This window comes from Vicugna pacos, chromosome 11, assembly GCF_048564905.1.
Source record: "Vicugna pacos chromosome 11, VicPac4, whole genome shotgun sequence".
In the NCBI taxonomy this organism is placed as follows: Eukaryota; Metazoa; Chordata; class Mammalia; order Artiodactyla; family Camelidae; genus Vicugna; species Vicugna pacos.
In genome coordinates, this window is record NC_132997.1 from 79,502,508 (window position 1) to 79,515,090 (window position 12,583).

The following is a 12,583-nucleotide window of genomic DNA, read 5'->3' on the forward strand; positions in this document are numbered from 1 at the left end:
CCTCAGGGCTTGCATGACGCAGCTGCCACTGGCCTCAGCCCACTCCCACCCCCAGGTCACCTGCCCTGGACAACGTGGTGGCACTCACGGGTAGAGAGGACCTCAGAGATGGAGCTGCCACTGCTCAAGAACGATTCGCCAGCAAGTCCTGGCTCCCCTCTCGGGCCTGTGGGGAGGACACAGAGCTGGGTGGTGGGCACTGCCTGCAGCAATCCGTCAGTGCTTTCTCCCTGGAAGTGGCCCAGGCTGGGGCAGGGCCTGAGCTCCCGAGGATGGGTGGGGCTGAGCTGAGTGTGGGCGGGGCTGAGCCCGGGTGGGTGGGGTCAGAGAGAAGCACCCCAGGAGGAACTGGGTCTTTGGAATTTGGATAAATTGCTGGACGGTGACATGATTATCAAGATCTGGTCACAAGAGGCCTGAGGCCTGTGAAAATAGCTGAGCTTGACCCTGACCCAAGAGCCTCCACCCCCCTTTCCGGAGGACCCCTATCTTCTCAGACACAGGGAAGAGAGTGAGAGGAGGTGTCTCCCCTGGCTGCTGAGACCTTGCAAGACCCTGGGTGATGAGCTGGGTGGTCCTCTTGCCTCCCTTCCCTAAACGCCCGTCTCACTTCACTTAGAGATGGGAAGGAGTCTCTCCCAACAGCCTCGGTCATGCATTCTGACTGGAGGGGTGACATACCTTGCTGTCCTGGGAGACCAGCTGGGCCGACAGGGCCTGGAAATGGGATTGAGGAAGAAAAGGCTTTATCACACATCTAGAGTCAGAGTTCTAGAAAGAAGTGAAGAAAAGGCAAGTGCCTGTGTGCATAAGTAGCTTCCTTGCAAGGCATAGAATAGTGGCCCAAAGAGGTCAGCTTGCTTCTTTGAGAACAATAAGCAATCTGACACCAGAACAGCGTTTGGCACACAGTGAGAATTCCTCTGCCAGACACTGGGGCTCCTGGGATGGGCAGGACTGGCCACTCTGACACTGTCCTTCAATGGTTAGGGACTTCTAAATGCCCCCAGTGTCCCCTCTTTCACTGGAGTTTATCAAGAGGGAAGACTGGTTCATACTTACATTGGTCTTGTTAAGTAATGTAGTTCATTTACACACAAACATTTAAAATAATCAAAAAGTAGATATAACAAAATAACAGGCATTTTGGATAAATGAAAAAAAGTTATCACCTATAATTCTTTACCTTGCAGGCATTTTATTTCCTTCCAGCATATTTTTATCTTGTAAAAATATAGTTGTAACCACCGAGCACACATTAACAAGTATTCTTCTCTTTGAAAGAACACTGTTATCTGCTAACAGCTTTAAGTCTTCATATTTTTCATTATTGTTGGACAATTTGGGGATATTTTCTTCAAATAGATTCTTAGCATTTTTATTGCCCTTGTGGCATATTATCAAACTGTTTTCCAAGAGGGGACTCTTTGAGGACGGAGTGCTCTGGCTGGTCAAATGCTGGTTCTGGAGGCCAAGAGGACCCTGGCTAAACCCTGACTCTGCTACTTCTTAGCCATGTGATTTAAAACAAGTCATTTACCTGCCTGAGCCTCAGCGGTGCTGTGGGGACCTGATGATGCAATACCTGCACAGGCCTTGGGATACTGGCCGGCGTGTAACGAGGGCACACAGGCCATCTGGAAGGGGGCTTTCTCAGTTCCTGACTCTTCCCCCAGTTCCTACCTGGGTTTTAGGATTTGAGTGAACATTGCTACAGTTAAATGTAACCAAGGCCTGATGCTGATCTGGGGCAAAGTAAGAAAACAGACTGACCTGGGGCACCTGGAGGTCCTGGAGGTCCCATGGCTCCAGGAGGTCCTGGAGGGCCTGGGACAGTGAGCGTTGATGATCCCTCTGAAAACAGAAGGCGTGTGGAACACTGAGCCCCACTCTCCTTGCTCAGATGTGCTGGGACCCAAGCCAGGCTATGGCCAGCGCCTCTTGCTCCCGTTACCTTTAAGGTTCCCCAACCCTCCTTGCTTCTGACCGGAAGAGCCCAGCTCTACATCCTGCCCGGAGCACCAAGCCCACAGACTTGGAGGATCCTGAGGCAAGGCCAGGGTAGGTGCTTAGTACACGAGGGAGCTGCCCAGTGCACAGTGCAGGGCCTGCCTACCTGAATTCATGATCCTGCCTGGAGTTCCTGGTTCACCTGGGAGGGGAGGAAAAGGAGAGCAGTTATTCTCAGGATCAATTAGTGGCTCAAAAAGTCATCAAGGCTTCTGATGGCATTTGAGACCCACTCCTGGGCCTCTAACCCTCAGGCTAACGGCGTTTTAATGAGCTGAAGGGGAGATAGAGGGATGCATTAAGCACCAGTCTCTGCACCGGAGAACCTGGAGGCCCAAGCATTCAATCTTCCTGGCCCACGTTAGCTTTTGGAGGAAGCATGGACTCAGATGGGACTTCGTTTATGGATGTTGGAGAGTTTGCCTTTCAGTGAGGCCTGAATTAGCTGATTCGGGAGTCCGCCTCCCTCCCACACTATCATCTCCCACAGAGAGCTTCGCAGGCTCTTACTGGGAAAGATCTTAGGTTGGGAAAGTATTGAAAGGTCATAGTATTGAAGGACAGAGGCAGCAAGGTTGTGAGGTGGAGTCTGGTTCCCGAGTGCTCCTCAGGACGCGAAGTCCCTGGGACAATATTAGGGGCCGTGCAGGTTTAAGAGGGGGTTCTGTGGTTGGCAAGCCTGGGAAATCCTGAGCCACATAAAGGTTAACAGATCTCTTTTCTGTCTTGTATCTTGGAGGGCTGGAAATGCAGGTGTGCGAGGAGGACTTCCAAGAAGGGGATGTGGGATTCATACTTTCCCAAGGCTGTCTTGATGAAGGACCTCTTGAGATTGGAAACCCATGGACACTGGAGAATCAAGTGAGTGAAGCAGAGAATGGAAAAGTCCTCGACTAGGGGTTCTGGGGGGGCCTTTTTTGTCATTTCCCAAGGTCTGTGGGCAATTCAGTCATCCACACAATGAGGGGCGACACTGATTTCCCCCTTAGGGGGTGTAGAGGGATGGGTCCTACTTGCTCTCTGCCAGGTCCTGGGGTCAAGGCCAAGAGGAGAAAGCACTTGAGTGTATTTTGTTGGAACACAATCCAGTACTAGATAAAATGTCCACCTCTTATGCACACTGGACAAAAAGTCATAGGCCCTCAAGAAGGCAGAGGGTCTCTTCTGTGGAATCCCCAAACCTCCAATCTCTTACTAAAGGTGCCATCAATCCATGAGTAGCTCTGTGGACCCAGAAGTCTGCCTGGGATGTGCCTGAAAGAACTCCTTGGCCCAACCACTTATTGGAAATAGTTTCTGGAAAGTAGGTCCCAAGTTGACAGTGATTGCCTATGATGGAGGGCCGCTTCACAGAATGTCAGGGCTCAGGGACGTGGGGCCACAGGGGCAGAAGGAGGACTACCCCTGAGCACTGTCTATCCTGGACTGGCTCAGGGTTGGGGTCTGAGGGTGCAGAACCCTGTGAGTAAGGGTCAAAGCCCTGAGCATGACTGCCCCTCTCAGATCTCCGACTTTGCCCTCTTAGTAGCATTGCTGCCTGCATTAAAGCCCCCTCTCAGAAAGGGGGTGACGGTCCCAGTCACACTGAGGCCTTATGTGGTCCATAAAACCCAAGGCGGTTCCTGTTTCAGGGAAGAATCACATTTTGGGGTGACCACACCTGGGTGAGGGGGACAGAGCACTAGCAGGGGCATTTCAGAGTAAGCAAGGGGATGGGAAAGCTTCTAGAGGTGGGGGCAGCTCCCTCCCTATCCTCTTCCAGCGATGGCCTGGAGACATCCAGGAACCAAAGCGGGGCTCTGGGTTGTGGGGAGGGAGGTGTGGGGCTAGGGTTGGGTGTGAGGACTCGGGGCTTACTTGATCAGAAAGGAGCCCTGGCTCCCTGGCCTCACAGCCTTCTGCTGAAGCCACTAGATGCCACTGTTGATCCAGGCTCTGGCCAGAGAGGGGCCTCCCTCCTGCCCAAATGGCTAGTAACTATCTGATTTGGAAAATCACTTACCTTTAGCCCCTGGTCGTCCGGGGGTACCAGGAAGACCTAATGAGATGGAAAACAAGTCAGTCAGGATGATTAAGGGCCTGCAATTTCAGACACCCTGTGGTATTTCCTTGCGCTCTGTCACTGCAGAGCCACAGTTGCTGGCTGAAACCCGCAGACTCACCTGGCTCTGCCTTTGGCCTTAACCCAGTGGCCCCTCCTGGTAGCCTCTCGCTCTAAGCCCTCCCCAGCCTCTGGGAAATGGGGCAATAACTGGGCTTGAGGGAGGCAGAGGCTCACGGCCTCAGCTTGGGGGGATCCCAGTCCCTCTGGTTATCAGCCCCTTGTAGCCTGCAGAGCAGCCGCTGCCCCCCACCCCCCGCCCCTGCCGTGAGGGGAGTGGGGGCTGGGCTTCCTAGAGCTGATGCAAGACCCCCTCTTCTTTCGTCCACTGAACACCAAGGAGTATTTGAAAGACATCCCTATGAGCTCAGCTCTTGCAGGGAGCTGCTGCTTGATTTTATTTTACATCTTTGCCTAATTTCCTTAGGAATTGGGGCTGGTGTGGTGACAGTTTCTCAAATCCAAGTGGGTACACACTGTCCCACTATTGGACAAACTTTGACATTGGGGCTGCCCCAGAGAAGCTGGGCCCTTCTGCATGAGGAGAGTGCCCACTCCCTACCCTGCCACAGGGGACGTGGGTCTCTGTGGGGCTAATGGAACTCCTGCACCAAAGAGGACTGGCTCAGGCAGGCAGAAAATGCACGTGATCTAACCTCTTCTTTCCCAGAAAGGACTTCTAGATTGTTCTGTGCATATTTTTCCTTCCTAAGGCACTTTTCAAGACTCAAGAGTAAAAGGACCTGAACCCATTTCTGCTAGGGGAGTGAGGGGAGGAGAGGAACTGTAAGGTAACCAGAGAAGCGTTTGCCGAATGCTCGGAGTGGGAGGCTTGGCAATAGCTTTTGGAGGAAGGAGTCACCCGATGACTCACCCTGAGGTCCCTGGGGTCCCGTGAGACCTATGGAAAACAAAACACAGAAGAGGAGAGTTGAAGGGCTAAGGAGAAGGCTGGAGGGATTGGTGGGTGCAGGAGGACAAACCCTGGGTCTGGGGCAGCCCGATGCCAGGGTCCTCCCAGCACTGGATGAGAGCAGTTCTGCGGACTTCGCAGTGAAGGGACCCACCGCTCCTTTGGAGGACGGTTCTTAGCCTGTTTAGGGTCACAGATCCTTTGGCGTCTGAGTGCTGTGAATCCAGAAAGTTCAGACACTCATCAACCCCTAATGCTGGCCCTAGGCTCCCTCCTTGGTGCTCCCCATCTGTGCACCCGCCAAAGGAGCCAGGAAGCCCAGCTCCTCACAGGTCCCCCGAGGAATGCTGCCTTGCCCTCACAGTTTTCTTGGCTGGTTTTGATTTGTTCCTCCTGCAGCCCTGAGGATCTTGCTCCTGCTGGGCCTTTGGTGGAGACCCTAATAAAGGCTGCTCTCCCCAAATTGGTGGCTATTGGTGAGGGTCTGGGTACAACCCAAGGGCATTCCAAGGGGAAAGGCTCAGAGGAGCAAGGCACTGAGGTGGTGCTAAACTCTGCCATTGTTAAAAGACTTAGTGCCCATTTCTAGAACTCCTTGCTTTCAAATGTTGCCAGACTTGGTGACTCAGGTTTCAGGACCCACAGCCACTGTGCCCAGCACAAGCCAGTACTTGTGGCACTTCCCTGATGAGCTGCTGGAGGAAAATGGAATAAGGCACTTGCACGTGCGCGCACACGCGCACAGACACACACACACACACACACACACACACACACACACACACACAAACGCGTGCGCGCGCAGCTGGGCCAGCTCCCTTTTCCTACTCTGTTACCTGGCTTTCCTGGATCTCCAGAAGGTCCTGGTAAGCCTCGGGTTCCGGGCATCCCTGGAAGACCTTGTTCCCCTATAGAGAGAGCATGACCAACGTGGCAATGCTTTCCTTTCAGGCAAGTGACCGGCCAGTGTATTGGAGCCGGTGTTGTTTGGGGGTTTTTTTGAGTAACTTGCTGGTAGGTGGAAGGGAGAAGGGGGTCAAGACCTAGACTTTGCACGTTTCCTTGGGATGGATCCCCCGCCCCTGCTGCGCTGTGATTAGGGGGCTGGGGGCTGCGCCCTGGGATGTGGGCAGGGCAGGGGGGTGGTAGGCGGGGGAGGCAGGGGAGTGAGGAGAGCAATCAGTGACCAACCTCTTGGGCCTTGGTGTCCATCAGGGCCAGCAGGTCCTAGGAAAGCAGAACCAAGCTCATCAGTGACTCCGGGAGCTACTCTGGGACCCGCTCCCTCCACTGCCCAACAGCCTTACAGCAAGTTCTCCCAGGTGGGGCCCGAGCAGCCCCTCCTCCCCCTCCTAGTGGTCAAATAGGGAAGAAGCCCTGTTGCTGTTACACCAGCTGGTGCAGCTTCTGCCCTGCCCTCTTCTCCTGAACCCGGAACTGTCTCTTTTCCCACTGAGAACCATTCCATGGCTCCTCACTGCATCTCCAGTGCCAGATGGCACAGGATTCGCACATGCCAGATGCTCAGTACACGCTGGCCTCTTTTAGACCAGGTCCTGAAGGTCAAAATTCTCCCAGATCTTGTCTCCTCTGCTGTAGGCATTACCCTAAACTCTGTCCAAATTGATGTCTTTCTGGGACCGGCTCTTGCTTTTTCCCACCTTTTTGTCTTTCCATATGATTGTCTCTGCATAGAATTTTCTAAATTGTTGTTATTAAAATCTTCCTTACTTTTTAGAATCATCTGAAAATCCACCTCCTTTGTCCTTCTGGTTGGAAGGAACCTCTCTCTACTGTTTCCTCATGGCACCTTGTACCTTTCATGGCCCTCATCACCTCCTACAAGCTTTATCTCTCCTTGAGGGTGGTAAAGCATCTTTCTTGGCCAGCACCATGTCCCGCATACAGTCAGTGCTCCTTAACGGTTTATTAAATGAATGAGATTGTGAATGCACCACACCTCCTTTCGTGGGGCTTAAACTTTTCTGGGACATGGTACTAAATGCCTGGCCACCCGGTGGCGGGGGGTGGGGTCTTTGGCCAGCTTCCCTGACCTGGCTGACAGGCCCCTGAGTAAAAGGGCTGAACCCTGGATCTGGCTGTGAGACCTGCCCTGAAGTATCAGGGCCATGCCTGGAATGCTGTGGTTCCAAAGGACCTCAGCCATTGTCTGTCCTTCCCAAGGGCCTGAGTGGCTTAGATGCAGGAACCAGGGTGGATGGACCATACTCTGCCAAGCTTTCCCCTCCCCTGAGCAGTAAGAAACCATCAGAGACAGAAGTTCCCTGAGCCCCAAGAAGGATGTCCAGATCTAGGAAGAGCCTGTAAACAGAATCTCTACCAGAGGTGGGCAGATCAGACAACGGGAGACACAACTCTAGAAGGATCTCAACTCTATGGCCAGGATGATGATGGGAACAGGGCAGACCCATGGTGTCAGTTGCTTTGGGACACTCACCCATTGCTCCTTTAGCACCGGGCTCGCCCATAGCACCAGGCAAACCTTTCAAGCCGGGCTCACCTGCAAAGGAAATGGACTTAGCTGGTTGGAGGTGATTGACAGGGGTGCAGCATTGCATCTTCCCTGTCCACCCCCAAGCCTGCCACCTTGCCAACCAGAGAAGCATGGTGTGCCAACCAGAGGTGGAGGACACGGCGCCAGCTTCGCTTCTAACATCAGGCTTCCCATCCCCAGCAGCAGGCACAGACTGGGCCAGAGGCCACACCTGGCCTGAAGGGGCCTATGTATGAGCCTTATTTCCTTGGCAACCAAAAGCTGCCCCTTGTAGCCAAAGCACTAGTACTACTAATTTCCTTTTTAATCATGCAAGTTGTCAGGAGGTAAGTGGATGTAGGGGTACAAGTAGAGTAAACTTTCTGCTACTTTGGGAAAAGCTTCATTTTTCCAGCTGAATTCTTCAAAAGAATCAGAGACAACCATAAATTCCCTCTTCTGCCCCGAACATTGCCGTCTGGACCATACATACTGATGCTGGTTTATACTCCATTCAGTGCTTTATTCTGTCTTGTCTTGCTTTTTTCTAGATTGCAAGTTCTCTGAAGGTCTTTAGACAGAGATTCTGTCTCATTCTTCTGTATTTTTTTTCCCACCTCCAGTTCCCAATGGATTTGCCAAACACCTTTAGTGGGTCACAGCAGATTCTTGTGTGGGACTGACCTGTGAGGCCTCGAGGTCCTTTCTCACCCTGGTCACCTAAAACAAACATGGGGCAGGGGGAGGGACGGGGGAGGGACGGGGGAGGGACGGGGGAGGGACGGGGGAGGGGGAACTATCAATCAAGAGCACAGGAACAATCTCACCCAGCAAGAGGGACCCCTGGCTGCAGAACGGTTCCCAGCGTACCTGTAAGCTGCTGTCTGCTAAATGTTGGCAAGACCCTGGCATTCATAAAGCCCCAAAAGCACGCTAGATCTCTCCTGGGTCAGGGCCCACCCACAAATGACCCAGACCCTGCTGTTGCACCCGTGGGTGCTGTGAGCACAAGGGGGACCAGACTAGAGGGGAGAAGTCTCAGTGCTGTGTCCTTGCCACCCCAAGGACCACCCAACCACAGTACAATGATGGTGGTGCTTTGTTTCCCCTCTGTGTGCCTCAGTTTCCCTATTTGAGAGCTTGGACTAGAATCTCAAATCCCTCCCGGCCCCAGGGTCCAGTAGCCAAGTCATCTGAGTTCTCAGACCTCTGGGTCACATCTGGGTCTCAGGAATTGGCAGACTGTGGTGATAGCCGAGCAGCAGGAGAACAACATACCTTTGGGTCCTTGTGGTCCCATAGGCCCTTTGTCACCTGAAAAGGAAATGGACACCTTAGTGTAAAGAGTCTTGGCAGGGTGACCAAGAAGGGGCAGAGTCTGAGTCTGAAAACAGGTTGCCCTGCTGTCCTGACTGCCCCTTCCCCTCACACACCTCTTGGCCTGTGCAGCTTTGCTCTTGTCCACCAGATCCTCCCTGTCCCCCTAGACCTCCTTGTTGAGTAGCATCAACAGAGGGATGTCCCCTCTCTCCAACTCCTCCCCCAGCTTACCTTTGATACCAGGGAGTCCCACTTCGCCTCGGAGTCCTTGGGGACCTATGGAGCCTGCAGGCAGAGGGAACCACACAGGTGGGTGAGTGTCCTCAGCTTTGGAAGGGATGGACATGCTTGTATACATGCACACACATGTGCCAGGCACACACAAGGCACACACACCTTGGTGCTAAGTGTCTACAGACTCATCCCCATGTCCCTGCTATATCATCCTGGTCCAGGTTCCTTGTCCCTGAGATTACCAGGCCCGGCACGAGGACTCCCCATGGGACCCTGGCAGAGATGTTGTCCTGCATTACAGTATGGGCTGCAGCTTGAGCCTCCCAGGTCAGCGGGATGGGCTCTGGCCCAGAGGGGATGAGGTGGAGGCTGGCACTTTGCTCAGATCAAGGCAGGATGAGAGCCACCTGCTGCTGAAGTCGCTGGAGGGCCTTGTGCTCAAGTCAGGTCAGAATAGGTCTCAAGGGACCCATCAGGTACCTGACCTTGGCAGCAGGGGACACATGAGCAGACATGTTTTATGACTCCAGGTGACTCTCTTTATAATTGCTTCTTTTGCTTTAAAAATGTTTGTTTTCCCTTTCAACATCCCCTTTCTTTGCCCCAGAAATAGCATCTATTTATAAGAAGAAGGCTACCCACCTGGGGGACCCTGTGGGCCAGGAGAGCCGCTGGAACCTGAAGAAGACGACACGACAATGTTTATCAGAAGGTCAGGCATGGGCCAGGGATGCGATGGTGAGTGGGAGGTAGAGGGGCGTACTTCCAGGTGAGGCCTGTTTGTGTGTGTCGCACAGTGCAGTTTCTTATGAGGATCTGAGAGTCTGTGGGTCTGGAGTGACCCCGGTGCAAAGTCCTCCTTAGGGAGGAAGCTGCAGCTTCCTGGGATCAAGACTCCTTGCTCCTTCCCGGTCAGAGTCAAACATGTGGGCTGGGGCTGGGGCAGGGAGGAGAGGTGACCAGATGGGCATCGCACTGTGAGAAGGCCCCATTTGCCTGGGTGGTCCAGATGTTGCTCTTGAATGTGCGCATCTAGGCCCCAGCCGGCAAGGACATTGTCTGGCTTCTGATTTCCTGATTCATCCACTCACTTTGGGGCCACATAACAGGGCCGTAGAAGAGAGATGGAAACGTGGCAGCAAATGCACCATGGAGCCAAAAGTGCAGCCCTGATCCTGATGCCAGAAACTCCTTTGGGGGGGACTCTCTCTGGGCCCATCACCCCCACACAGGCCTGGGGCCATGGGTTAGGGCTGTCTGGAATCCCAGTGCCTGGACCTCTGAGATCCATCCTGGATATGGCAAACTGGGTACCATCTGGGCACTTGACTTACCTTTGGGACCCACAGAACCAGGGACACCAGGTGGACCTTGAATACCCGGTTGACCAGCAGCCCCTGAGGAGAAATGAGTATTCTGAGAGGATCCCCCCAGTTTGCTTGCCAGCTTAGCCCAGTGGTGTCATTTGAGGGAGTGAGCGGGATGCTTCCCACCCTGCTAGTGGTCTCTGATCTACTTGGTGCCTCTGTGAGGCCAAGAATCAGCAAAACACCTTCCATATTCAAAGCCTTTATATTACATGAAGTCTGGCATTCAGTAGGTAGTAAATATATATTTGTTCCCTAGTTAAGCAATATTTTAAAGAGAAAGTGAAGCTAAAAATAAGCTTCTTGCTCATGATCTTTTGGTACTGAGAGTTACTGGTGTCTGTGCTTGGTTTGCGCTGATAAAAGCAGACTCATGGTTAAGAATCTAACTGTACAATCTTCCCAGCTGCCTCCAGGGCTGGGCTTGTGTCTGAGGCTTCCCCTGCTTCCTTCCAGGCATGAGAGGCTCCAGGCCCTGCACACCCACTCTGCCTTCCCTGGGGCTCTGCCCTACCTGAGTTTTCCACCTCAGCCCGCACTCTTCCCTATACCCATCTGAGAGGACCTTTTCTCCCCGTGACCATATTCTCTATGGATTCCAGGCACTGCAGGGGTCTCAGCCCTAGGCCTGAACCCACAGCTCAGCCCATGCCCTGTCATTAGACCACTGTCTCTGCGGGGTCAGCACAGACCCTGGCTCAAGGAGGGTGCTCAGCAAATGCTAGTGGCGGGGGTGACAATGGAAGGACGAGGCGTGGACACAGCTAACCCTCCTGGTGAAGGAATCACCTCTTACCTCTGTCTCCTTTCTCTCCAGACCCAGGGGGCCCTGGTTCACCACGAGGTCCCATGGGGCCTTCTCGCCCCCTCTGGCCCATGGGTCCCTCCATGCCGGGCTCTCCTAAAGACAGGAACGGCCACCACAGAGTTAGGGCCCAGTGCTGCAGCTCAAGGGCCACAGGCAGCATCTCGCTGGCAGGATGCCTGCCTGGAGCCTCTGCCCTCATCTCCCAGCCTCTCCCTCTGCAGCCCAGGCTTAGTGCAGAGGCATAGAGTTTAAAAATGCAAGCGGATCATGTCCCACCTCTGCCCCAACCTGCAGATGGCTTCTCAACTCACTGGGAGCAAAAGCCAAAGTCCTTACAAGGCCTCCAGGGCCCCTCCTTCTTGACTCTCTACCTCCTTCGTGGTTTCCAGCCTGGGTCTCCTCCCCAAGCTCCTAGCCACACAGCCAAACCTTTGCCCTGGGGCCTGCAGCTGCTCCTCTGCCTTGAATGTTTACCCCCAGATCTCCACAGGCCTGGCTTCCTCACCCTCTTCACATCTTTGCTCAAACAGCACCTTCTTGGTCAGCCTTCCCTGATGGCCCTATTTTAATTACCCCCTCAGCACTCCCAGTGCCCTGCTGGACTCTGTCTTCGTATTTCACAAACCACTCCTGCCCTCTGTGCACTTCACTTATTTATCATGTCTACTGCTTATCTCCACCCAAACATAGGCAGGGGTTCCCTGTTTTGTTCACCACTGTCTCCCCAGCCCCTAGGACAGGGCCTGGCACACAGCAGGCCTGGCACACATTAACAAATGTTTACTGAATGAAGCAATGAGGGAATAAGTGAATGGAAAAGCGGTTCTTACCCACGCTGCCTTTTTGTCCCTTTGGTCCTTCTGGACCTGGGTGGCCCAAAAGCCCGGGGATACCTGTGGACACATGAGAATAGCTCAGCCCTGCTTTCCCCCCAGACCTAGGGGCCAGGACAGGGCAGCCTGCAGCCCAGCAGCACCACCAGAGTCTACGCACCTGGAGTCCCAGGGAAGCCTCGATCTCCTGTGGAAACAGAGAGAAGACAGAAGTCAGCAGAGGACTTGGGCCAATCACCGAAAGGCATCACCAGCAAAATTCAGGTACGATTACCAAATTTAGCAAGTGAAAATATGGGACGCTCAGTTAAGTTTGAACTGCAGATAAACAATGAACAAATTTTTAGTATTTGAGACATACTTAGTGTGAAAAATGATTTGTTGCTTATCTGTAATTCAGATTTGGCTGGGCACTTGTGTTTCATGGCCACTGCAGGCCCAGGGGCTCTGGGACCATTAGTCTCCATCGCCATCATGGTCAGGGGTGGGCTGCCTGGCCAGCC

General features: G+C 53.5%; 1 protein-coding gene across 1 annotated transcript in view; it reads right to left on the reverse strand.

The window, feature by feature from the left end:
• The window catches only part of COL17A1 (collagen type XVII alpha 1 chain), a 49,031-nt gene that overhangs the window by 9,805 nt on the left and 26,643 nt on the right, over nucleotides 1-12,583 (reverse strand). Inside the window, exons 21-37 of the mRNA XM_031682658.2 lie at nucleotides 12,241-12,267; nucleotides 12,078-12,140; nucleotides 11,236-11,340; nucleotides 10,407-10,469; nucleotides 9,715-9,750; nucleotides 9,070-9,123; nucleotides 8,797-8,832; nucleotides 8,203-8,238; nucleotides 7,483-7,545; nucleotides 6,216-6,251; nucleotides 5,861-5,932; nucleotides 4,986-5,012; nucleotides 4,013-4,048; nucleotides 2,117-2,152; nucleotides 1,774-1,854; nucleotides 682-717; nucleotides 89-166 (exon numbers count right to left, since the gene is read on the reverse strand). Coding sequence (XP_031538518.1) covers nucleotides 89-166; nucleotides 682-717; nucleotides 1,774-1,854; nucleotides 2,117-2,152; nucleotides 4,013-4,048; nucleotides 4,986-5,012; nucleotides 5,861-5,932; nucleotides 6,216-6,251; nucleotides 7,483-7,545; nucleotides 8,203-8,238; nucleotides 8,797-8,832; nucleotides 9,070-9,123; nucleotides 9,715-9,750; nucleotides 10,407-10,469; nucleotides 11,236-11,340; nucleotides 12,078-12,140; nucleotides 12,241-12,267 — 885 coding nt within the window. The remainder of the gene's footprint in view (nucleotides 1-88; nucleotides 167-681; nucleotides 718-1,773; nucleotides 1,855-2,116; nucleotides 2,153-4,012; nucleotides 4,049-4,985; nucleotides 5,013-5,860; nucleotides 5,933-6,215; nucleotides 6,252-7,482; nucleotides 7,546-8,202; nucleotides 8,239-8,796; nucleotides 8,833-9,069; nucleotides 9,124-9,714; nucleotides 9,751-10,406; nucleotides 10,470-11,235; nucleotides 11,341-12,077; nucleotides 12,141-12,240; nucleotides 12,268-12,583) is intronic.